General features: G+C 40.6%; 1 protein-coding gene across 1 annotated transcript in view; it reads right to left on the bottom strand.

The window, feature by feature from the left end:
* Nucleotides 1–24128, bottom strand: part of LOC139923290 (sodium- and chloride-dependent GABA transporter 2-like) — a 33823-nt gene extending 9695 nt beyond the window's left edge. The window contains exons 1-6 of the mRNA XM_078287641.1: nt 23939–24128; nt 23700–23834; nt 23418–23558; nt 22220–22304; nt 21997–22129; nt 21385–21519 (exon numbers count right to left, since the gene is read on the bottom strand). Of these exons, the coding sequence (XP_078143767.1) occupies nt 21385–21519; nt 21997–22129; nt 22220–22304; nt 23418–23558; nt 23700–23834; nt 23939–24128 (819 nt within the window). The remainder of the gene's footprint in view (nt 1–21384; nt 21520–21996; nt 22130–22219; nt 22305–23417; nt 23559–23699; nt 23835–23938) is intronic.
* Between the last annotated feature and the right edge of the window lie 2883 nt (nt 24129–27011).

Below are 27011 nucleotides of genomic sequence, written 5' to 3'. Positions count from 1 at the left end.
CATTTGAATGTCATGCTATCACCCACCCTAACCCGTCAGATGTCATGGAGGAGTTGATGTCGGAGAAAGAGGCAGCTCGGGAGCGGGGATGGGAAAAACGCTCTCTAATCCGTCAAAAAAGGGATGGTCCTTTTCTGACTCATTGGCGTGTGAGTCACGGACCTCCGCCATCGCCACCGAGGAACACAGAGTTTGAGAAGCCGCCCGAAAGCTACGTCACCGGCGGAGCACCCACCGCTCAGCCGTTGTCCACAGAAGATTGGACCTGGGAGCGGGGACGTGCACGCGCTCGGGGCGTAGGAGGCTTGGACCAGACAGACGCTGTGACAAATACTGCCAGTGGTAGAGACACTGTTTTTTTTATTTTATGTCTTGGGTGGTGACCTCTACCTATCACAGAACAACCTGCTGGACCCCAATCAGTCAGGATTGAAGCCAGCACACTGGAGTGAGACTGCACACCTCACTGCGTCACAAGCACTCTACTCAAGCAGTCTGCCTCCCTATCCTCGGTCCTCATCCTGCTTGACCTGTCTGCTGCGTTTGATACAGTCAACCACCACCTGCTCCTTGACACAGGTTAAAGAACGCACCTCTGCATGCCTGACTGACATCTCCATGTGGATGTCCTCCCATCACCTCAAGCTCAATCTGGACAAGACTGAGCTGCTCCTCTTCCCTGGGAAATCCTGTCCCCTACAAGATCTCTCCACAACCACTGACAAAAACAAATCTACCCCACCCACCAAAAACCTTGGTGCTATCCTCTACAACCAGCTACGAGTCCCACATTGCAGCCACTACTCAATCCTGCAAATTTGCTCTTTACAATATCCGTCAGATGAGACCCTGCCTCACCAAGGAGTCTGCGCAGCTCCTGGTCCAAGCTCTTGTCATGTCCAGGCTTGACTACTGTAACTCCCGCTTACCCAAACCAGGGTTCGTATCCTGACCAGCCCTCCCCCAACCCGACCCCTTACCCAAACCAGGGTTCGTATCCTGCATATCCCGCAATCACACACTAGTAACACACTTTTTGTTGTTGTTGTTACTGTCTTTATGTTATTATACTTACACTTGCTTATCGACTTAGCATAACTGCTGGTAGAAGGGATGTTCTTACTTTACTTTCTTTGATGAATGTTATGGCACCTTTTGTTTTCATAGCACTCTGAACTATCTGGCTCCTTACTGTATTGATGCTTGAGGAATGTTCACTTATTTTACTGTTGCACTTGTTGTTGCTCTGGATAAGAGTGTTTGCTAAATGCCTAAATTGTAATTGTACCAGGCTCTACCATATGTGACATAGATCGCTTGGTGCACCATGGATTCTCATGTATCACTTTACAGTGCCTTACAGTGCTTTATTTTATTTTTATTTTATTTTATCCTACCGACCCATGCAGAACAATGGCCCAATCCGCCCCTGATAAAAGCTGAGGGCCCGATTCAAACTGCATAAATTTACATGGGTCTTAAGGCCGGTTCATGCATCACATGGAAACGCACGTGATGGAGTGCAGTCAAAATTACGTTATTTGCAGCCAAAACAACTGGGCACATTGGAAGAGGTTGTTTGAAACAATGCAGACAGCACCTCCATCCAGGACAGGTTATTTTTTCTTGTTGGGGCATGTGGAGAGCTAAATTTTCACACTTTTGCACACTTTTTTTCCAGGCACACAGTCATCATTAGAAGCGCAAGAAGCATAAACTCCAAGGTATACAGAGAACTAGTCTGCAGCTCCCACATATCTAGCCACATAAGAAGCATGAACCAGCCTTCACGCCGATTGAGACACAAACATTTGAGCTGTTCTTATTCAGACTTGGACTATTCGTTGTGCATGTTGAGGATTTTGGGCATACCTCCATTTTGGGCACGATTATATTCAAAACATTGGCTTCTTTGTCATTCCCATTGGTATGGTGGAAGCCTAACCCTAACACTAAGCACTAAACACTGAGTCTGAGATATGCAAGAATACACTGAGTCCAAGTGAAAGAAGCGACTGGTTGAAGATGGGTTCTGATGCAATGCCTTCTTCTTCAAGTATACAATTATATATACAACTCATTTTTCCAATATAGCTATCAAATAAATAGTTTCCTCAAAAATTTCCTGCAAAAAATTAAATGTCACTTCTAACAAAAATCGAACACATTCCACACAGACAAGTAGCCAATATATTATTTGGTGCATCTGCTCTCTTCGTATGTTCCGTTCCATGTTGGTGTTGGTGACGTATATTGTGCGAGACGAGAGATGTAGTTCACTGAGCGGTTACAGGTCGACCGCTAAACCAATGAAATCATCAATGGGCGGGATTACAGGTTCGATCTGTAGCTAACTTCAGCAGCTAGCGATCTGTAGCTAATGCTAGCAGCTAGTGAGCCAGTAATGATAGCATTGATGTTAACTATGCTTGTCGGTTGTGCATTGTGATGATTTGAATAGTGAGTGAAAAGTAATTTTCTCTCTCTTTCTCTCTCTCTCTCTCTCTCTCTCTATACACACACACACTTAGTGTGAATTGTATTGTCTGTCATTTGAAAAAATCGGAAAGGTAATAAATATATTTCACCATAAAAACATTTAATTTTAATTGCTGGTGTTATTGACTTTTCTTACATGCAACAGGGTGTTTGAGAATATATATGGTAGAAAACTAAATTGAATAACTACCACTAAGTAAACAAACTACTTCCCTCATTTCCAACACAGACAATGGATTCTCAATTTAGATTACAGGCAATCTGTAGTCCCGCCCTGTTTCCACCTCTAAACCAATGAAATCATCAATGGGCGGGATTACAGGTTTGATCTGTAGCCCCGCCCCGTTCCGCAGGCTGCAGCTAGGTATACTTGATTCTCACTGACCAGAGTAGTTAGCAGATACACACGCAGCTCTCCATTTCTCCTTCTGCTATTGGTACATATATAGTACCAGTATCAGTACGTTTGTCAGAATGTGCCAGTACCAGTACATGTGTAGTCGGCCACAAACACACACTACACATCCACCCGTACACACGTACACACACAGCTAGAATCGCCCTAGCAACCACCCAGTACACCATAGCAACCACCTAGAAATACAGTACAGTACCAGTATCAGTATGTTTACCAGTATGTGCCAGTACCAGTACATGTGTAGTCGGCCACAAACACACACCCTACACATCGGTACACATCCACCCGCACACACACAGCTAGAATCGCCCTAGCAACTACCTAGTACACCCAAGCAACCACCTAGAAGCGCCCTAGAAGACACCTAGTACACCGTAGCAACTGCCTAGAAACACCCTAGCAACCACCTAGAAACACCCAGCAACCACCTAGAACTCCCTAGCAACCAAGGTGAAACACCTAGCAACCACCTAGTAACCACCTAGAACACCATAGCAACCACCTAGTACACCCTAGCAACCACTTACAGACACCATAGCAACCACCTAGTACCCCCTAGCAATCAACTTCTACACCCTAACAACCACCTTGACACCCCGTTGCAACCACTTACTACACCCTAGCAACCACCTAGAAGTGCCCTTGCAACCACCTAGAACACCTTAGCAACCACTCAGTACACCCTAGCAACTGCCTACTACACACTAGCAACCACCCAAAAACACCCTAGCAACCACCTACAAACACCCTGGCAACCATTTACTACACCCTAGCAACCACCTAGAAACACCCTAGCAACCACCTGCTACACCCTAGCAACCACTTAGTACACCCTAGTAACCACCTAGAAACACCCTAGCAACCACATAAAACTCCCTAGCAACCAAGTTGAAACACCCTAGCAACCACCTAGAAGCACCCAAGCAACCACCCAGAAACACCTTAACAACCACCTAGAAACACCCTAGCAACCACCTCCTACACCCTAGCAACCACCTAGAAACACCTTAGCAACCACCTAGAAACACCCTAGCAACCACCTAGACCTCCCTAGTAACCAAGTTTAAACACCCTAGCAACCACCTAGAAACACCCTAGCAACCACCCAGTACACCCTAGCAGCTGTCTAGAAACATCCTAGCAACCACCTAGAAGCACCCTAGCAACCACCCAGAAACAACCTAGCAACCACCTAGAAACACCCTGCACACCATGGTGCTCTGAGCTAACTGGACCTTTCCTGCTCAGGTTTCTAGCTCTATTCTCATTCCCGCCCACTGTCTTACCAGGAGCAGGCACTGAAGGGTTGGGTCTGGTACTGAAGTAACCTTTTGGGGTGCGGCAGACGGCAAGAAAAGCTTCCCGCCCACTGTCTTACCAGGAGCTGGCACTGAAGGGTTGGGTCTGGTACTGAAGTAACCTTTTGGGGTGCGGCGGGCGGAAAGAAAAGCTTCGACCATTTCAGCTGCTTGTTTTGAAGTTTTGGGGTCACGCTCCTTGATCCACGTGCGCAGATCTGGGTTGAGCACTTTCAAAAACTGCTCCGTGATTATGGCATCGCCGATGTCCTCCTTCGTCTTTGCCTTCGGAAGCATCCACAAGTCTTGAAAGCAGGCCTGTAGCTCTTTGGGAGTTTCTTCAGTCCCAACTACACAAGTGCGGAAGCGCAGCCAATAAGTCTCTGGGCTGATCTCGAACTTGTATAAAACAGCAGCGTTAACCTTAACATAGTCCATTGACTGATTGATGTCCATACCAACATAAGCAGCTCATGCCTTGCCAGTGAGAAGAGATGCAATTTGCAGTGCCCACTCCTCCTTTGGCCACTGACACGCATGGGCAATTCGCTCAAAAGTGGTTAGGTCAAGTCAAGTCAAGTTTATTTATATAGCCCTTTATCACAAGCATGTCTCAGAGGACTTTACAGAGAATGTGTCTAGCTAGGTCTAGCTAAACACAATCAGTGGTGAACAAAATTATGTAGGACAAACATAGCAAAAAAGGTAGATTTTGCAAGACAAACAATCTGCCTATTCTACATAGCCTAACCTACCCGGCACCCCAGCCTTAGACCCTAAATGCACACAAGGAAAAACTCCCAGGAAAAACCTTAGTAGGAAAACTTGGAAGAAACATTGGGCGGGCTGAGGCAAATAGGTAGGTCAAGTCAGGTAGTGCTCAATGTCCTCCCCTTCCATGAAGGGCTGCATTTTAGGGCCTTTCCACCCCAAGAACCTCACACCAAGTCCTGCTGCACTTCCTGCTGGAGCTGGATGAACTGGTGCTTTTTGGTACTGGTACTGGTACTTTTCCAGCGGTCCTCCTGGCGCCTCCGCTCCTGCTCCCATCTGATGTCCCTGTCAGACTGCTGCTGCATGAGGGCCCTCAACAGGCCTGACAATTCAGAGATGCTCTGTGGTTCCAGGGGTTGACCACCTGTTGCCCCCTGCTGGTCATGATCATCTACGGGTTCCTCTTGGTGAGCCTCCATTGTATGCTGACCACTTCTGCCTTTAGTCATGTTGCTCTTTACCACCCGCTAAAGGCCTGGAGCCACCATTGCCACCACTTGTAAAGGGGTTGCGCAGCCAAACGGTCCAGGAAGTGGTTGGAGGCAGACTCAGGACAAGGTCTTGGAGGCTTAGGGTGCATTTATTTACAGTGTCCGGATTACACGTGTAACATAGGTAAAAAGAAATGAAAATAATAATAATAATAATAACCTTTATTTGTATAGCACCTTTCATACACAACATGCAGCTCCAAATGCTTTACATCAATAAAAGGCAGATAAAAGACAGATAAAAAGATAAAATTCATATAAAAGAACAAGCAAAATGCATTGCATTAAAATAATCAAATCAAGTAGAATAGAAAGATAAAAGAACACAACAAATACCCCCACTTTTAGATGCACATTGTGAGTGAACCCATATGTTTTTCTTTAATTTTCTTTTCCCCTGTCCTTCCTGATTCTACTCTTGATCCGATATTTACGTCAGATCTCACTGCCTAAGGGACTGAGAATCATAGATTCTCCTCTTGGTCAAAAACCTCACCATCCACAGATGGATGAGAATCATACAGGGTAAAGCTCTGTCCCTCCCACATATAGTGTTCACTCGTGCAAGTAAGCATTACCCGGACAAGACCAATGAAAATTCGTACTTGCCCATGTCAGCTCTGTTGGAATCCTGAACAGAAACAGTTAAAATGAAGGCTATTTAAAAGCTAAGCTGAAAAGATAAGTTTTTAGCAGTTGTTTGAAAATACTTACAGAGCCCACCTCTCTAATATTCTTTGGGAGGGTGTTCCACAGTTTAGGAGCATAGTTAAGAAAGGCTGCATCCCCAATCTTCTTTTGAGTGGGGTTTTGTACTTCTAACAAACCAGCAGTAGAAGACCTGAGGGCTCTTGATGGAATGTAGAACAGCAGGGATTCTGTAATGTAGGCCGGTCCTAAGCCATTAAGAGCTTTGTATACAAGTAAAAGAACTTTAAAATCAATTCTAAAGGACACTGGGAGCCAGTGCAATGTAGCTAAAACCGGAGTGATATGCTCTCGCTTCCTTGTTTTTGTTAAAAGTCTAGCTGCAGAGTTTAGGATAAGCTGAAGCCTCTCAATAGACTTTTTTGGGAGGCCGGTAAAAAGGGCGTTGCAGTAGTCCAGTCTACTTGTAACAAACACATGAGTTAGCTTTTCAGCATCTTTCTGGGTTAGGAAGGTCCACACCTTGGCAATATTTCTAAGATGAAAGAATGCTGTTCTGGTCACCTTGTTTATATGGGAATTAAAACTTAGATCAGAATCTAAGATAACACCCAGGCTTGTTACTTCTGATTTGATCGAGGGATTCAGGTTCCCAAGTCTTGTGGAGAGTTCTTCTCTTTTGGCTTTGGGGCCGACCAAAAGTATTTCTGTCTTATCTTCATTCAGTTTTAAGAAATTTGTGTTCATCCAATCATTGATAGCCAATAGACAAGTAGTGAGGGAGCTTAAGGCATCTGCATGATTTGGCTCTACAGAAATGTATAGTTGTGTATCATCAGCATAGCTATGGAAATGGACATTATGTTCTCTGATAATATCACCTAATGGAAGCATGTACAGTGAGAAAAGCAAGGGACCAAGACAGCTTCCTTGTGCAACACCAGAAGTTAGATCATGTTTCTCTGATACATGATCTCCAAGACAGATGAAAAATTTCCTCCCTGTAATGTACGTTCTGAACCAGTTTAGGACACATTCAGAGAGACCAACCGACGATCTATGAGAATATTGTGGTCGATGGTGTCAAATGCTGCACTCAAGTCCAAAAGAACCAGAACTGAGACCCTGTTGGCATTAGTGCTAATTCGCAAATCATTGACTATTTTGGTGAGAGCAGTTTCTGTGCTGTGGTTGGCTCTGAAACCTGATTGAAACTTCTCCAGAATGTTGTTTTCATTTAAAAAGTTGTTAATTTGGTTAGAAACCACTTTTTCAAGTACCTTACTTAAAAAAGGAAGGTTTGATATGGGCCTGTAGTTACTTAGGACCCCACAGTCCAATGTGATTTCTTCAACAGTGGCTTCTTCAATAGCGGTTTCTCAACAGCGGTTTCACAACAGCGGTTTTAAAGGCATCAGGAAAAACCCCAGTCTCAAGTGATGTATTAATGATTTTCAGAGCAGAGTTTGAAACACTATTGAAAACCCTCTTAAAAAATGTAGTGGGGACAGGGTCAAGAGAGCAGGTGGAAGATTTACTCTCTATTACAATCTTATTAAGTTCTGCAACAGAAATATTAGAAAATGCCCTCATGGATGTTTGACTTTTATAAGGTTGGTTATTGAAATTACCAGCACCTGAAGCGATACTAGCCCTGATAGTTGTGATTTTGTTTTTTAAAAAGTTAGCAAATTCCTCACATTTTGCATCAGAGGCTTGGCTTAAAATGTCAGAGACAGGGGCAGGATTCAGCAGTTGGTCACCCTGAGAACCATTGCTCTAACTGAAGGAAAGAAGAATGGTTGAGGGTAGTTTGTGCTTTTGTTTAGTTATTTGCACTTTGCTTATTTATTTAGTTTTAAAACATTCATTGTTCTCCACAAATAATTGTGTGCACTTTGTTTATTCAAATTTTTTTTTCATGTTTGCACATTCAATTTATGATAATAAAAAAAATATTTTTGTTATTTGCCTTTAAAAACTGTCCTGTGTTTTAACATGCATGTGATTAAGTAATTAACAGTGGAACGCAAAAAAAACTTTAAAAAAAAAAAAGAAAAAGCTTTATTCATTTTATTTATTTATACATAAATGAATGAAGCCAATTTTTTTCCCTTTGCTTGCTACATACATGCTTCAGTTGGGAATCAAACCCAGGTCTCTCAGGTGGCAGGTAGAAATTCTACCACTCACCTTACAATGATTGCTAACCTTTGGCAAATAATTTAGTGGTCATGAAAATGTATTCAGATTTAGCCTATTGATGATGCATTCACCTCATAAATCATGACACACTGCTCTCCCCTACATGAAAGTACATAAGCCGCTTTTAATAATAAAAAGTATCTGTATAGGTATCGATATCGGCGATTCTGGCCCTGTATTACTTGGTATCGGATCGAAACCAAATTTTGCGGTATCGCCCACCCCTACAAACTAGCCCCCACGTTGTTTTGCGGTACGCGTATATACTAGGCATTACGGTAAGAGCGTGTAAGAACTGTTTTCAAAATAAAAGCAACGTTCCGGTGAACGTGATAGGACATAAACGTGATTTCACATACATTCAACCAATCAGTCAGTCTGTCTGTCAATAATGAATGAATAAATAAATAAAAAAATAAATAACATACATACATACATACATACATGGTCTGAGTGACACTCTGAGGTGACCACCTCAGAGTGAAAAAACAAAGGAAACAAGACTAGGTCAAAACCTAGTATATGGCTGGACCGTGTCCGTCTCCTCTCTCCGCCGCTGTCCTCTCCACCGCGCCCACGGCCCGCATTGATCCTCCCGATCCAAGCCCCGGACCCCCGGAGAAATCTCGGCCGGATCGGCGCCCAGGTTCAGTTAGCTTCAGTTAGCTACAGCTTACATGCAAACAACGTTGGATACCGGTAAACTCCTGGTGCCTGTTTGTAACTGTAGTTTGTAGTAACGTACAAGTGCCACAAGATGGCTCGGCCGGCGGAAGACTCTGGAGCATGCCGTCGTCGATTACCGTAATTATCCCTAACCCTAACAAAAAACGTCTACCTAACGTACCCCAACAGAAGCAGATCAGAAAACAAGGAGGCTTCGTACTAAAATATGAGCAAATATACTTATCAAACAGAGGGAATTAGAAATAAAGGCCTGTCTCTAATATAAGCCTGCTTCCAATAAAGGCCTGGTACCCTCTGCAGTTGAGGTAAATAAAGGCCCAGGCCAATATTAGAGGAAATATGGTATCTCATTTATGACATTTTAGAGGGCTTTCATTTTGAAATTCCACATCAGACTGTCCTGAGATGGTCTGAGTGACAGTCTGATGTGGTCTGCTATCATTCTGAAGTGAAATTGGTCTGTGGAAACAGGAAGTTTCCTTTTAATTCTAATCTGAATTTAGAGGGAACACAGTTTATATATGACATTTTAGAGGGCTTTAATTTTGAAATTCCACATCAGAATGTCCTGAGATGGTCTGAGTGACACCCTGAGGTGGTCTGCTATCATTCTGAAGTGAAATTGGTCTGTGGAAACAGAAAGTTTCTCAATGACACTCTGAGGTGGTGTACTGTCATTTTGAAGTCAGATTGGTCTTTGGAAATGTATTCTTTATTATTAAGTTTGACTAATTATTCACACAATTGAAATGAGAAAGCCTCGATTTTCAAAGCCTCAATTTTTCTCTGGAATACAGTTTGCAGGCGGTAGTTGTTTTTTTGAATTATTATTATTCATTTAATTTATTATTTAATAATTATTAATTTTGTTTTATTTATTTATGTATTTATGTATGTATGTATGTATGTATGTTATTTATTTATTTATTTATTTATTTATTTATGTATTTATGTATTCATTCATTATTGACAGACAGACTGACTGATTTGTTGAATGTATGTGAAATCATGTTCACGTCCTATCACGTTCACCGGAACGTTGCTTTTATTTTGAAATCAGTTCTTACACGCTCTTACCGTAATGCCTAGTATATACGCACACCGCAAAACAACGTGGGGGCTAGTTTGACCGTGTTTTTCGAAGTGGAGGCTGGCTTGACCACAGTCCTCCCTCGCTGTTTGAAAGCGGCGCTCTCAAACAGCTCTCAAAAAAGTCTCATAATGGCAGAATCGATGAAGCGAGCGAGTAAACTTGTTCAAGTAGTAAACTTGTGACCTACCTCTTCACTTGTCATTGTGGGACATGTAACCTTCAGCGGGAGAAAAATCTGGCAAAGCGAGACTGGTAACCGGCGACATTTCTCCGTATGTACGTTTATTTTAGCCATTAGCCTCAGTAGTTTTGCTGTGTGTGTTTACAAATGTGTTGTGGTTTCTGTCACCCTCTAGTGGTCGGAAAATCACTTAGTGTAGCTTTAAATGGAGTTTCCACTGACATAGGGATGATTAGTTAATGGTTTAATGTGTAATGTTTCTGCTTTACTGAAGCATAATATGACTACTATAACAGAAGGGGTTGCTAAATGTTAGTGAGTGAAACAAAGTAAACACATCATGGTACACGCGCGCAGGAAATTTTTGCATTCAAAAACACAGGAGCGAACCAATGCTGTCTTTGTTGTTGTTTGAAGGCCCTCCTACTACTCCAGTACCCTCCTACACCCATGACACCCTCCCCCAACAGACTTTTCTGGCAGACCTTCAGCTATGCAGCTATCTTGAGTAGCTAACCAATACACTGTAAACCCAAATAAGTTAGCAGAACTCAAAAAAATTAAGGCAACTGATTGCCTTAGATTTTTTAAGTTTATGAACTCAAAAGTCACACGTTTTCAGAGCTTAAATATTTGGAGTTAGTGTTACATGTACCATTTGATTAGCGTTAAATCAAATTACTGATTAAGTCAACTCAAATATTTTCAGTTAATGCAACTTAGAATATTCATTCATCTCTCTCAATACAATAAGTTAACATAACTGAATAATTTTAAGTACACAAACTGAGCATTTCATGTTCAATAAACTCAATATTTATTAGTCTCTTTTTAAATCTTTTGCATACTCACAACTCAAAAACATTGACTTCTTGAAACTTAAAATCATTTACCTTGAAACTTAAAAAAATTGTGGCAACTGATTGCCTTAATTACAATGAGTACCACTAACTTAAAAAATATACATATACACCATATTCAAAGTGCAGAGAACTCAAAAATTGTTCTAAGAGTAAACTTTTCGTGCCACCCTCTCCCTTTTAACACACAGTGAAATAAATATTTGAAAGACAAATAAATAACTATAAAAAAGAAAAAACAGAGAAATATATAAACTATATTTATCTAAAAAATATACACAAAAAAAAAAAAAAAAAAATATATATATATATATATATATATATATATATATACATATATATAAAAAAAGCTATTTAACAATTGCAAAGGCACAGTGTGTACGTTGGGCCATCTGGCTGAAAACCTGTTTAGGGCAGTAGGGCAGCAACTTTTAAGAACAAAATTACATAAATGTCACCAATAGCTTATACACTTTGCATGTAATTCTCTCACTCTTCACTAAAACTGTTAAAATGTCTAATTATTACATTAACAAGTATAAAGGCACATCTGGGCCATCGGGTTGATAACCTAGTGCAGCAACTTTGTAAACAAACCTTCATAAACGTCACGAATAGCTTACAAACTCCTCTACTACTCTACATATAACAAGAAATGTTAAAAGGTAAAACTGTTACATTAACAAGTCCAAAGGCACAGTGTGTACTTTGGGACACCTGGTTGAAAATCGTAGTAGTAAGTAAATAACTTTGAACTAGAGGGTACATGTCCAACCATAAAATAGCCTTTTTTCCGCTTATCAGACCAATTTCTACACATGGAATGGATGGGACAATACATCAAAATTCAATATATCACAATACAAAAATGTGATATTAGCTACATTTTATTCTGCTGTAGTAATGAAAATTGCCCCGGCTTGCCCATTAAAATTTCACAAACTCTCCATCCAAATGACATTGTTTGCACTTTGTAATGACATTTTTTTTGGTTTACATTCTAGCGAGCTGGTGCCATCGTGGAAAGATTTGTGTCTCAGAATGTCTTGTATCGCATCGTGAACCCCACATCACGTATCGAATCGTAACATGAGATACGCAGATCTTGCCATCCCTACTACACATGTATCATCAAGTCATTCTTGAGAGTCTGCAGCCTGGGTGACAGTTTACCACCTTCCAAACCAAGTAAAATTTTCTGAGTGAATTCAAAAGTGTTGGTCAGTCCTTTGGGATAGCTGAGATGTAGTGCATAGATCAGGCCAAACATTACCAGGAAGGCATCGGCAAGTCTGGGGAGGTTGACCACGACATCACTTTCTAGGACGACGGAGATTCTCACAGGATGGTAGTGAACTGGACTCATGGCACTGTCGCTGACGACTGTAAGGAGGGCCACTGGTGCATCCCCAATCTCTGGCTCATCAGTATCATCCTGAAAGAATGAAAGAGAGATCACATTAATCACATCCACTTCATCTAAAACACCATGGGCACAAAAGAGAAGGTAATGGGCCTGATAATTCTTCAAAGGGACTTACCATGCATGCTCTGAAAAATCCAGAGATTTCCTCACGAAGATACACAGGAAGGGCATGTAGAACAGTGGTACGCCTTGTGTGGATATCATGTAACTCCTATGAAGATTACAACAGACGTGTAAATAACTAATCAATTAACTAATCAAACCTGATGCCAAAGAGTCCCAAGCAATTGGCCACCACATTGATATCTGGACATAAATCCACAAACAACCTGCTGACTTATCTGGGGCAATCAGAGAAATGGCAAAGACATAGAGAGGACTAATTGTGTAATTCAAAAGCTCACTTGAATCATTAAAAATAACACCAATATTACACAGATTTAACATGTGAAATGTGTAATCTCTTCACCTGTTCATCATGGATTTTAAAAATTTCAGCCAAAGCATCTGCTGTCTTCCCAGTTTTGGATGCCTTCTGTCTGAATAAGGTCATCAAACGAGGAGTGTGGCGATCAAGCTCAGCATAGAATGTGTTGGGCAGGTTCTGGTTTGTGATCCGCTGGAACTCTGCATACACCTACATTTAAATAAAGAGGAAAAGGACAGTACAGTGACATCAATTAGTCAGTTCAACATTAGTCAAATTTGGTGAAACTATACAGAATGTAGGCTTGGGCCGGTGTGAGAATTTCAAAATTGGTCCAATATCCATGAAAGTATTTGCTAAAACCTGTAATGCCAACTTTTAACCACAAGAGGGCATACTACAATTGCATGTTAAAGGAATAGTTCCCCACAAAAAGAAAATTCAGTCATGATCTACTCCCCCACCACTCCCCACCCCCCACAATGCCAGTTGAAACTCCGTAGCAGCGTTCTCCAAAACTAAAGTCTTTGAGGGCCGATCTTTAGAGTTCAAAAAATAACCATAAAATTACTCCGAACATCTCATGCAGCATAATCCAAGTCTTCTGATGCCATACGATCACTCTGAGTGGAAAAAAAAAAACTTTTATCCATTGTTTAATGCAAATTGATTCTTTCTGCACTGTATTCAGCTTCCGCATCACCAAACCTCAGAAGATGAAGGTCGCGCACTGTTGCACACACATAGGTTTGGTAAAGCCGAAGCTAAACAATGAAGGAAGCCTCCATTTGCATTAATTCATGGATAAAATTTTGTTTTTTTCCACCCATAGCAATCGTATGGCGTCAGAGGAATTCAGTTGTTTAGGAGAAGGCTGCTACAGAGTTGTGCTGGGAAGCTCCCGGACTGTTGTATAGACTAACAAGCTTCACCAGAGTTTCAACTGGCATGGGGGGGAAGAGATAATGAATGACTGAGTTTTAATTTCTGACATACATCACCAGCAAAGGAAAAACAGGCAAAAGACAGCTAATCCATATTACCTCAGATTCCATATGGAGAGCAGGCCAAAGGTCCATGAGCTGTTTCACCGGTGGGCAGGTCTTCACTATGGTCTGTCGCCGCAGGGCAAATGTGGTCTGCATCATCTTACCAATTAGGGGTAGGTTTCTCTCAGTCTTCTGAACTTCTTCAACAATTTTCTGCCTCAAATGCTCAAGACTTGAGGGATCCTCTCCTTGGGGAAAGTTGGGCAGAAAGTTGACTTCTGCACGCTTGGGTCTTTTAATGTTGGAGTGTGAAGGTTCATTGTCAGGATTGCTATGACTTCTTTTTCCAGCATTTACAGTGACCTCCTGACATCCAGCCCTTCTCATCTTGGTCCTGTAATTGCCCATCTTAAATTTGATGCTGTTCTTCCATCCATTCCAGCCAGTGTCAGATCCTGCTTCTTTCAAACAGGGATGTTTGGCCACAAGAGCCTCAGCTGCCATTGCTATCTCTCTATCACTTGGGTACGCCTTGAAGCCATATATAGTAGACGCAAGTTTTTCTAAAATATCATGCTTTTGGTCCCTTGTCAACTTAAGATGTGTTCTATTCTTCTCAAATTCGGTATTCCCTTGTCTAAGTTTCAGCTCAACGTCAAACGAAAATGTGGGAATTGGAAAAGCACCTGCAGGCCATCTGCTTAGACGTTCTGGGGATGACACATCTGAAAGTGTTTCAGTCGATGCAAGAGAACTAGAATCTTGTGCAAGTGAGATATGCACAACAGCTTTTTGTGGCAGCTCCTCGATGTCAACCAGGGAAGTAAGTTTTCCATCAAAGTCTGGATCTTCATATTGCAAGCTGAAGTCAAGGTCCAATTCCAATTGTTCTTTTAAAATCATAATCAGTGCATCAACAGAGGCTGGCCGTGAGCTGAGTTTTAATTTTCTTACGTGGTCCTTCTCAATGACTCGAAGGATCATGTTTTGTGGGGCTGCAGCTGCCATTGCACTAATGAATGAAGACACATTTGAGAGGTTAAAAGGTTGCCATTCAAATATACAGATTATGCGCTGATCGATTATACTGAGCAAACAAAACAAAACAAAGATACAATTACTGATTAATAAAGAATTACTCACCATAGAATAGTCTCAATTCTGTCTCACTTGTATGAACCTCTTTGGAGTCAACAGCAGCAAGCCATCTATCTTGTATGCAGAGAGTGGGACTGTATCATTGAGTTCAGAGTGCAGGTGGATACATAGGCTTTCCTGTGTGGCTGACAGCTCATAGGACCGGAGATGTTCTACATACCAGGAGTCATAATCACAACAGAGAAAAGAGACATTGTGATTCACAAGGTAGATCTGTGCTATTTTGCAAAATTTAGACAGTCCCCCACTGACTCCAACAGACACAAACATTCCACTGGCATAGTCTGTGCCATCAATGGTCACTTTAGATGTATGGTAGATTGTGTCACTAGTTGTTTGTCCTCTAATGTGTGCCTGAGCTACTTCTGGTAGTGCTGAAACCAAAACAGAGTCAACCCTGGATGTCTGTGTTTTCGGCTTGAAAAACGATGGTGCACCAAGATGATATGCCATCATCTGTTGGTGTCTGACTGCCAGTGTCTTCAAAATATTTTTGAAGTTTTGAGCGTCATGCACCACTCTCTTGAAAAAGCGATGTTTGCCTTCAAACCGCATGGTCCAAACATGCAATAACGGCCCAAAGCACTTAACTAGGGTGGGATAATGCTCCACATAGTGATGTTTAGGACGAAGCCTAAACTCAGGGAAAACCTCTTGCAATATCTGTCTGTGATCACTAATTTTGCACTCAAAATAGTCTAAGGTTTCATCAGTAAACGATGGGCTCAAAGCTAATTCCACCACCTCTTTCAGTTCCATCAAAACTGCCCATGCACGATCACCCTCTGGTACTACACTGCCTACAAGTAAGGGAAGTAGTCTGAGCAGAGTGGCATTTTCATGCCCATTGCCTCCTATTGTTGCTCGAGAAAGAAATGTTTTGGGAATTGGCTGAGGTCTATCTACTTTATCAGCGTGCTGATATGGGAATGATCTGATCTTTTGGTTCAGATACTCTAAAGTGAAGTACTTCAGCCGGATCATCTCTTTAATGCAAAGAGAAAGTTCAACAGGAACGATACCTTCCAAAAGATCATGTAGTATATCTGGAGGAAAACCTGTGACAGGATGGACGTTTTGCAGTGACTTGCGCAAGACACAATCACCTTTAACACCAAACTGGCTGCTGTCATTTTCGAGGACACTTTGTACATGAAGGTCATGACTGGTTTTGGTTCTCTGAGTAAAGTGTTCCTCTCTGACTTCAGTTACTTGAAACTCTTCACTTGTGGCAGTACAGAATCTGCAAACATACTCTGCTCTGAATGACTCGACAAAGCCACCTAATCCATGTGCAGCCAGATTGTCAGCAGAAACACAAAAGATGGTGCCTTTGACATTCTGACCAACAGATTCAATAAAGACACCATCCTGTTCAAGAGTATGAATGTCACGCAGCATTGGAGCAAGTACAGCTGCATATCCATACCTCTGGAGGTCTGTCACTTTAACCAGCACAGCTAGTTGTATAGTGTGTAATGCTGATCGGTATTTAGGCGACAGATTGGCAAGGACCCAGTATACTACACAAAGTTTGTGAACTTTGCGTGATGTGCCAAGAGGGTTAGTAATTTCAAGCTCATCAATATACAGCTGGAGTGATAGGATTAGATCTCCTGTCACGAGTAACTCATTTTCATGGAAATGAGAGCCATCACGATATGACACATAATGACCAGGCTCAGTGTTTGTTTCTCTGATCTTGTCAAGAATGTCTGTGTTTTTAAACAACTCCTGAATCATTTGAAGGATTGGAACATACATCATGGTATGACCAGGTTGCTCCAACTGATACTCTACTGGCATTACAGATGGATAGTTCCGTTCAATGAATGTTTTTCTTCGCTTGGAAGAAGACAACTCTGCACCTTTGGAGGTAGCACTAAATAGAACGTTGGAGTCCATGACAGCACTGACAACTTCATCCAGTGCAGAATCTGCAATATTGTGACCATGTCTCTGCAATATCTCATTAACAGCCTGCTTGATCAATGGCTGGGATAAAGACAAGACCTGATTCAAGTGGTCCACAATTTCTTGTGTAGCGGTGTTTGAGACATGAAGGATAGCCTGCATCTTTAGAAATAAAGAAGCTACATTAAGTTTGAGCTGACTTTTTAGTTCGTCATTATCACACTGATCATCATCCTCCATTTCTGTGCTCTGGCCTGGACATTCTTCATGCAAATCACTGGTGCCCTCAGAACTAGTGGCTTGGAGATTCTGAGTATGCTCACAAACAATGTCATTACGGAAGTCTGATGCAAGACTTGCTTGGTGTGCTCTACTTTTATGGGAATTGAATGAAGAGTACACATTTGTACTGTAACTACAATCCTTGTATGGGCACACCACTGTTTCATGATTTTTTAAATGCCTTCTGAAGTGACAGAAGAGTACAGATTCAGCAAAAGGTTGCTGAAATGTGCATAAAGGGCACTTAAATGACATAGGCTGCGGCCTCTGCCCTGCACTACTGGTAAGTTCTGGAGTATGGTATCTTGACAAATGAGTTCTCAGTGCATTAAGCGTCTGAAATGTGCACATGCAATCATCATAAAGGCATGGAAGTGGGCTAACTCTTGAAAAGTGGCTGTGCTGCAGTCTGTAATGTTTAAATAAATGTGTTCTGAAAGTGAAATGTGCCGAACACAACTTACACTGCCAAGTCATCTTGGGGGCAGCAACCTGAAAACACAAGAATTTTTTTTTTACTGGATGCTTGTGATAACGTGTAAACCTCCATAAAACATTTAAATCTGAACCCCTATTCATTATACTCACAACTCAGTACAAGTACACTAACATTAAGTTACAACAAACACACATCCTGTACAGACCCACAGTGCATGTGTTCAATTCAATGTACTGAAACACTTTGACATGGTTATTGGTTAAATAATTCCACTAACATTACTAAAATATTACAAGGTAATAACGTTACCTAGTGTTTAAGTTTGTAGGGCAGCAGAAGATAAGTTATGAAGTTACTGTTTACAAATCCTGTTACTAACACAGGAGAATTTGCAACAAATGCAATTTTACACAGTGGGCAACTGTCAGAGTACAATGCTGTTGGGTCTGCTTATCTGTGTATCACCAAATGACAGACATGAGTTGATGTGTACATCAGGCGCATTAGAGATCAATTTACATTCATTCCTATATATATTGACCAACGTTTGATTTTATGCCAATGTATGGGAAACACTACATTTTGCAGTCAAAGCCGCCCTCTAGAGGCCATCTGACAAGGCAACAGATGACTGGCCGACTGACCTAAATTTGCCTCATGATACTCTTGGCTAGGAAAACATGCTCATGCAGTACAGCTAACATTTGTTCAAAAATAAAGTGGATCTATTTGCCAAATCTACAACATCACTTAAAGTATCTAATAAGTGTTAAGACAGGGTTTCCCTCAGAATTCCTTTCAGCAGAGGTGCAAGGAGCACTGTCATTGTGAGTGTGCCTGAGCCAACATGACACACACACAGCAAAATGTTAGCGCTGTGTCACTTCTAGGGAGTCTGGTGGCTTCATCAACCTAAACCCATTTTTCTATCAGAATACATACAACCTTTCTGACAATGGGCCTCCTGTTCATGACATTAAATGACAGAAGAACAAAAAACGGTTGGTGCTAAACGGTTCTCATCACAGCTCTCATAGACACAGATGCCCCCCTCCCTCACCCTAGACTGAGTGGTTCCAATGCACATGTGTTATGCTAACTCTACAACATAACAATCTATTCCTAACTTCCCCATTTAAGAAAGACTTTATTTTGAATTAATATAACTTCTCTTTAGTTTAACCAACTCATTTAACTTACCTAATGACACATGGTGAAGGTGTGACGTTGGCTGTTCACTCAGCACTGCAACTCAAACACTGATTGGTTTCCCTGGATTATGAACACAGTGTCATAAATTACATTCTGCTATGCACCATTGCAGGTTTGACATAAACAGTTTCCACAACCACATCTTTAACTGTACGTGCAAGTAATGCAAACAATGCAGGCATTTCTGTTAAACTCCTGACACTGTGTGGGCGCCAGTCCCGCCTTCCATAAAAATCACCTGGACAAAATCTTTGCGCCATTAACCCTTAATGTAGGCAACGTTTCCAGACAGAAATTCCAGAAATTTGCCAATATGATAAGATTTCTGAAAGCCTTGAACCCTTTTCTTTTAGACGAGTAAAACATATTTTGAATATACTTGCAATTAAGTATAAAATCTCACTTTTGTCTGGCTTCTCCCAACTGTTTTCATATTAAGGTCTGAAAAATTTCCCCTGTGAGCTGTAAAGCGTTAGCCCCGATTTTATACTATATTGCAAATATTTTCACACAATATGTTTCACACGTGTCACAGATTGGCGCCCACGCAGTGTAGCGCCAGTCCCAATGGAGCTAGCCTCTGACTAGCCTGCTTGGCTAACTAGCATCACTGTATCCAATACAGGTAGGCTACAGTTCCGCTAGCTTAACGTTACGTGGCTAACCTGAATACTAGCTCAGCACGTTCAACTTCCAAATATCAACAAATCATTAAAACAAAATCTAATTTCGTGTTTAATACTTACAATTAATCCAACAGCGCTGATACCGGGCGAAACGAAGAACACAGAAGCACACGAGGCTGCAGATCCACCATTTCTGGCACATTCCCGCACCCGCACTGACGTTGCTGACGTCAGACGCACTAATGTTGAAACTGTAGAATTCTAAGTACAATTGAATCTATAATTGTAAATTCTGGTTACTTAATCCGCAAAAATAGTTCAAATGAATCGAAAATTATTAGTTTAATGAACTCAAAAGTAAGAAAATGCTACAGGCACTCAAAATGTTTAAGTTAGTAGTATTTTTTAACATATTTTAAGTTTTCACTACTTAATCCAATTAATTAATTTGAGCATTCGGGTTTACAGTGTAGCAACAATAAGTAGCATGTAAATAACAGTTATGCCATTACTGAATATGTTAGCTAACATCTAAAAAATGTTTTCCTAAAATTCCTCATAGTAGACGTTAACGCTAACACCAACTACCACGGCTGCATTAGCATTGTAGCTAACCCTAACCCATCCCGCTGGCTTTTGTGAGTTGTATTCTACAATGGCGGACACAGCGTTTTATCCCAAGCATCATACAGTATTGTGAGTGTTTATGTGTACAAACAGTTCTATCACAAGCACCCTACAGTGAGTGTTTACGTGATCAATAAGCACACGCTTGTTTGTTGTCTGATGTCATTAAAAGTGCAGCAGCAGTAAAATTGACTGAAATTGAGTGAAGTTGCAAATTCTAACCAGAGTAGCCGCTGACATGCCAAGTTCCAAGTTATCACATAGAGCTTTAAAGAGTGTGTAAACACACTCTTTTTTTTTTTTTATATATATATATTTTTTATTTAGCACAAAAGAGTAATTCAAACAAAATATCCATAATGTATACCAATATCATAAAGAGCATGTGCAAGGAAGACCAAATAAACCCAGAGGGGCTTATGGAGTATCTCCCACATAATTACAATATAGTGTAATGAAACCCAAAAAAGAGTTTAGAAAGAACAAAACAATATAAGCAAATCAATAGGTAAAGTAATACTGTTAAATAAATAGGGGGGAAAGTAGAAAATAAGTAAAAGAATATTAAAAGAAACCAAAAAGAAAAGGAAAAGCAAAGGAATAAAGAGAGAAAACAACAAAAAAAAGGAAAGGATTAGTTAACATAAAGTAATTAATTATACCAAAAAAGAGACAGCAGTATGATCACCTCAATAAACATGATGATTGTGAAATAAATACTGTTTGACAGCTTTTTTAAACAGATTGGGTGTGAGATCAAAGAAATGAGGGGGGAGTTGATTGAAAACTTTGGCTCCTCTAAAATGAAGACTAAACTGAGACATGGATGTTCGAGTAAGAGGCAACAAAAGTTGTCTCTTACATCTTGTACTGTAACTATGATTTTCCTGACTTCTTCTGAAGAAGCTATTGAACGTAGAGGGAAGCTGATGATAAATTGCTCTTTCCAGCAGGTTTGTGCCTAGTGCACAATTTTGAAAGACGGGATGGGAGCAAGAGCGAATAGTTGTGTGTCTGTAATAATGGATCAACCATCTCTACTTGGAGGCGTCAACATTTCTGAATGCAAAGCGTTTGACATTGCCAAAGGCAAAATACCTGTCTTGATATCACTCATGCTTTAGCCTCACCTGAGGATCTGCAAGGCGGCCTGGATCAGGATAGAGGTAAAATCGAATGCCATCTGTAGCTCCTGGTAATGTCAGACCACGGATCAGCAATGCTATTATCATCACATAGGGAAAAGTAGCCGTGAAATAGACGACCTGAGAGAGGACCAACAATATATAATGGTCAAATTTTACTTCAAGACAATACTACAATACTTATTGCTTTTTGTAACAGTTTAAATGTAATATATGTAATAAATATCTATATATAATTACATTTATATTACATTTGCAATTATATTTATGTAGCTGAAACTTATGGAGGACCAGAACTGTCATTTTAAGAAATGAATGAATGTATATATAAATTATATATTTATATTTATATATATATATATATATATATATATATACATATTCAAACACATGTATAACAGATATACAAGTATTTAGATATAAAAGTTATATGCAATTATATATAATTTACAACAAAGCTTGATTAAGATGAAATCAAATGTACAAGTTAGTGTAATGATCAAGTGTAATGGTGATAGGATCATATTGCAACCAAACTTGTACGGAGTTAAATTACAACCAAGTTGGCAATTACAAGTAGGCAAGGTATGAGCTCACCTTCCCTGAAGACTTGACTCCCTTCCAGATACAGAAGTAACAGACGATCCAGCTCAGTAGAAGACACCCAGCCAGGTCCCAGCGGATACTACCCATCTCCTCGATTCCTCCAGACACACCCAAGATTCTTCTCCTGAACACAGAAATGTCTGTTTAGGAACATTTTCCTTTCTCAATTGGGTAAAACAATTTCTTCATTCATAGAGTTCTTGTGAATACGTACTGCCAGAATTCTTTAACTGAAGATGTTGCATTCCCCAAAATGTGGCCATTTGATGAATGATTCTGACCATAATCAGAGCAGTCCTCTTGTAGTGGGAGAGTAAGAATAACAAGTAAGAATGGCATTTTGCTAACATGCTGGTGAAAAGATGATGAAAGGAATAGTTCACACAAAAAATGACAATTCAGTCATTATCTATGCGAGTTGAAATTCTGGTGAAGTTTGGTAGTCCATAAAAGCATTCCGGAGCTTTCCAGCTTCCCAAAAAAACTGAAGTAGTTAGGGACTGATCTTTAGAGTTCCAAAAAGAGCAGAAAAAGAACAGAAAATATCCATAAAATGACTCCATACAGCTCTTGAAGCATAATCCAAGTCTCCTGAAGCCAACAATCGCACAGTGAGTGGAAAAGATCGATATTGACGCCATTATTTAGAGCAAATCTTCACTACAGCCGAAAAACGTTAGAAAAATGTTGCGCGTGTGCAGTGAATCTCCTCCACTTCCTTGTTTACACTCCTAATGACTTCAGTTTTTTTTGGAGAACGCTGCTACGAAGTTGTGCTGGAAAGCTCCGGAATGCATTTATGGACTAACACAGTGGTTCTCAAACTTTTTCACGTCAAGGACCCCTAAACTGACACAAATTAGACCACGGACCCCCATTTGATAAGATTTTGTCCCAGGGTCCCCCATCTGATAAGATTTTTGCTTTTAGATGTTTTATTACAGAAAGTGTATGAAACCCATGGCCAAAATAGTCATACATTCTGTCATTGTGTTACTTATGGATGGAATTATAGTGAAAATAAATTATTCCCCTTTTTGCTGGGGACCCCCTGGAACCCCTCAAGGACCCCTGGGGGTCCCCGGACCCCACTTTGAGAACCACTGGACTAACAAACTTCACCAGAGTTTCAACTCGCATGGGGGTGAGTAGATAATGACTGAATTGTTGGGTGAATTGACTGAATTTTTGGGTGAACTATTCCTTTAAGAGACAAGGCAGTTAAACATTTGTTCTGATACGATTAGCTCAAATGGTCTCATTTGGTTTGTAAGGATAAAAAAACAGACTCAAAAATTACCTTTCAAACTAAAGGGAAAGGAAATTAAGTGCATATCAAATATGAATTTCACAATGCAGCTTCCCAAATTTTAGGAATAGTAACACAGTAACGACATACTGTATATGTTTACCTGTGTTCCAGCTGTTGTTGCAGTTGGCCCAGGGGAGTTCAGTGTTGAAAGAGGAGAACAGGTAGAGGAAGGCCCAAGCCAGTATGACGATATAATACATCACAGTGTAGAGCATAATCATTTGATTGCCGTAGCCTAAACCTATTGACAACAATATGTCATTATCTGCAAATATACGTAGATGCTAAATGATATCAGGTATACACACTAGAGATTTATCACATGCAAGTATTGCATATACTGTATTCTATTGTATTGAAGGTTCAGTTGAGCTAGCAGTACCTTCAAATAAAGGACAAATTTTCCTCCAACATGTGATTCCACCCTGACCGGTTAACTGTCCCAAAGATATCTCCAAAAAGAAGAGGGGGATTCCACAGGTAAACAGGAACAGAACATAGGGAACAAGGAAAACTCCTTATGGGAAGAAGAATTTTGTAAAAAAAAAAAAAATTGTCAGGGGCAAATTAAAGCAGCATTTAGTGCACATGCACTTTTATGCCTTAAAATCATGCTCTCACCTCCTCCATTTTTGAAGCACAGATAGGGAAATCTCCAAACATTGCCGAGACCAATGATTTCTCCAACTATTGCTAAAATGAATTCCGTTTTGTTGGCCCACTGGCCTCTCATCTGAGGCTCTGATGGTGGATGATCTTGATCATTGTCATCTTTCATCAACTTCATCTCTGGCTTGCTTGCTGGCTCCATTGGGTCTGGTCAACTGTTGAGATGTTGTATTAAAACAGTAATGGAGTGAGTGATGAGAAGTATAGTTCTTTTTTATCTGTTCTTTGTTTTTTCTTTTTTTTTGTGCTTGTTTTTTTATTATTGCATTTCAAAAAGGAGTATATAATGTACAAAACATTAATGTGAAGATACAGCACTACAGTACATGATGGGCGGGGGTAGGAAGAGAAGGGGGAGGGGGGAAGTAAACAGATACACTAAAAAGTAAACAGGTACACTAAAAAAGATAGATTGAAATAAAAAAAATAAGAAAGAAAAAAAAACATATATACATATACTGTACATACATACACACACGTACACATATACATTAGGGATGTGCATCTCCATCACTGAGGCCGATGCGATACGCATCTCGATGCATTGCCAACGATCCGATACATTAAAGATACATATGAAGCAACTTCATATGTATCTGTATCTATATGTATATGCCAAACATTTGATTTATAGGTATTCTTCGGTGGATTGTGTACCTCTTCCTCCTCCATGTTGATCTCTAATGTGACACGCCTCGGCCTCCGTAGTAGCCTCTGACCTCTGACGTCGGCCACTGATAGCAGTGGAGATGAGAGAGTGCGCTTGAGAAACAGTTTAGAAAGGAGGAATCAATCTACATATCAAATTATTGGTAACAAATTATTGGTCACATTTCTAAATAATAAAGGCATAGGGCCTCTACTAATAATTATATATAAATAAATCGGATTTTACCGATGCATCGCGAGTTCATCCCAAATTGTATCCGGTGCACACTTTTTTAATCAGGGCAATCGCATCATGAACTTTTATGCCGGTGCACCAATGCGAATCGGTGAGTCTTACCATCCCTAATATACATACATACACATATAAACACATATGATAATAATGATACTAATACTGAAAGAAAAAGGAGCATAATTATTAAGACGAAATATAAGACACATGCATACACATCCATATGCACATAGGGCCGGTACCAATACATCCTCAGGCCTTCTGCTGATACATTCCGATTGAGAATATATAATCAGTGAAACATCGACAAAATGTTATTACAATATCAGAGAACAAAAAAAACCAACTTTGTTTGTGTTGCTCCATCCCAACACCGGAGAATATTAGGAAGACAATAACGTCTGTGTGAAATTGAGAGCATCTGACCCCATTGACTTTAGCTGTTGATCTTTCCATTAAGCAAATTTCATTCAAAAGAAATAAAAAAATTAAATTAAATTTAAAAAATTGGTAGATCAACCCTGATGAAGGCAGCCTAGCTGCTGAAACGTCGGTTTTGTTAATGTCTCAGTAAATTAAATTATTGCATCGGAGCTACGAGTGTGCGGCTACTTTCACCATTTTTATTAAAAAGAAATAGCCATGTTTTGTTCAGTGAAATTGTAGGATCAAACAAGCTTTTAAGGATAGTTTTTTTTAGCACCCGTTGATGCGGCCAAAACAATACGTTTATCCTGAAAAGACAGATGAGCACCTGGGCTAATACCAAAAAATAAAAGGAGAGGGCATTTTGAAAGGCCTATTCTTAATATTCTCTGTAAAATATCTGTCACATATTTCTAAAGTTCATTAATTGAAGCACAGTACCAAAGCATGTGCATGAAATTCCCTTCTGCAGAACATAAAGGCTTTGGGCATTAGCCAGATTCCTTTTTTATCTGTTCTTTTATTTGTTCTAGGTAGGGATTCTAGGGTCTCTACCTGTCTATTCAGTAATCCTGTATGCATTTTTCAGGAGTACTTCACCAACATGTAGGCTAGCTCTTTTATAGCTGTAGATAATGCCACACAACTGCACCTATTGATTGTGGCACTATCCTAGCCTAACAATTAGCCTAAATGAAATGTATTTTTATTTTAATGTCTGTGTTTAAAATTGATATGAAGCAAGATAACATTAATAATTACCATGACGTGGCCCCACTAACTGTGTACTGTATACATACATATTACAGAGGACCATAGTCTCCTGAAACATCACACATCCTGCGCATCGCCACATATTGATTCCTATGGAAGCAGAGAAATGCCTTAGTCATTTATTTTTCTACTCCTCTACTTTTCTCTACTACTTTCTCTACTACTTTCTCTACTCTCTACTTTCTCTACTCTTCTACGTTATTAGAGATCAGGATTTAATAATAGCATCATCACAAGATGTTTCTCGAGTTCACGACTACGTATTGTAGTGAGGAAATGTGGGGGAGGGTCTCGATCTCCCTGTGGACACTCGTAGGGAAGAATTCCCGCGTATCTGGGAGAATTGATGACTGATGACTCTCACCTGTGTCAGGGGGGTGGGGAGGATCACACTGGAATAAGAGGGGCATTGAACGGCCGGACGGCGCGTGAGAGAGACTGAATTGCTTTTGTCCGTGGCTGTGGCTGTGGCACTGTGGCGGGAGGGTGCTGTTCGCAACTTTTAGTGTTGCCGACAGTGAAGACAGCCAAGCAGGGGATCCGTTCCTGTGTTAGGAGGGGAGACTGGACACCTCCTTTAGGTAGAGAGGGACCGGGGACTAGTATGTGCCTTTGCCTGTGCTTCACGGGGCTGTTATCATCGTGACTCCACACATCACCTCACGCCGTCACGCCGTCTCAAGCAGGTCGTCTGCCGTCACTGTCTTGGCATCCTGGCTGCAGCGAGTGTTTCTGTGGGCGCTTCCTGGTTCTACGGGAGGCTCTATGTTCGCGCCCCACGGGGGGGTCTTATCGCCAGACGGGGCGAGATAAGTGTTTATATATTGTCTTGTTAAGAGTTGTTTTTGTCTTGGTCTATATGATTTATTGTAAAAACAGATTTTAGTGATTTGACACCCTGCCAGGGGCCCATTAAGAGGCAAC

The sequence above is a fragment of the Centroberyx gerrardi genome, chromosome 13 (genome assembly GCF_048128805.1).
Source record: "Centroberyx gerrardi isolate f3 chromosome 13, fCenGer3.hap1.cur.20231027, whole genome shotgun sequence".
Classification (NCBI taxonomy): domain Eukaryota; kingdom Metazoa; phylum Chordata; class Actinopteri; order Beryciformes; family Berycidae; genus Centroberyx; species Centroberyx gerrardi.
The sequence above is the reverse complement of the archived record's forward strand: the minus strand, read 5'-3'. Positions and strand labels throughout refer to the sequence as shown.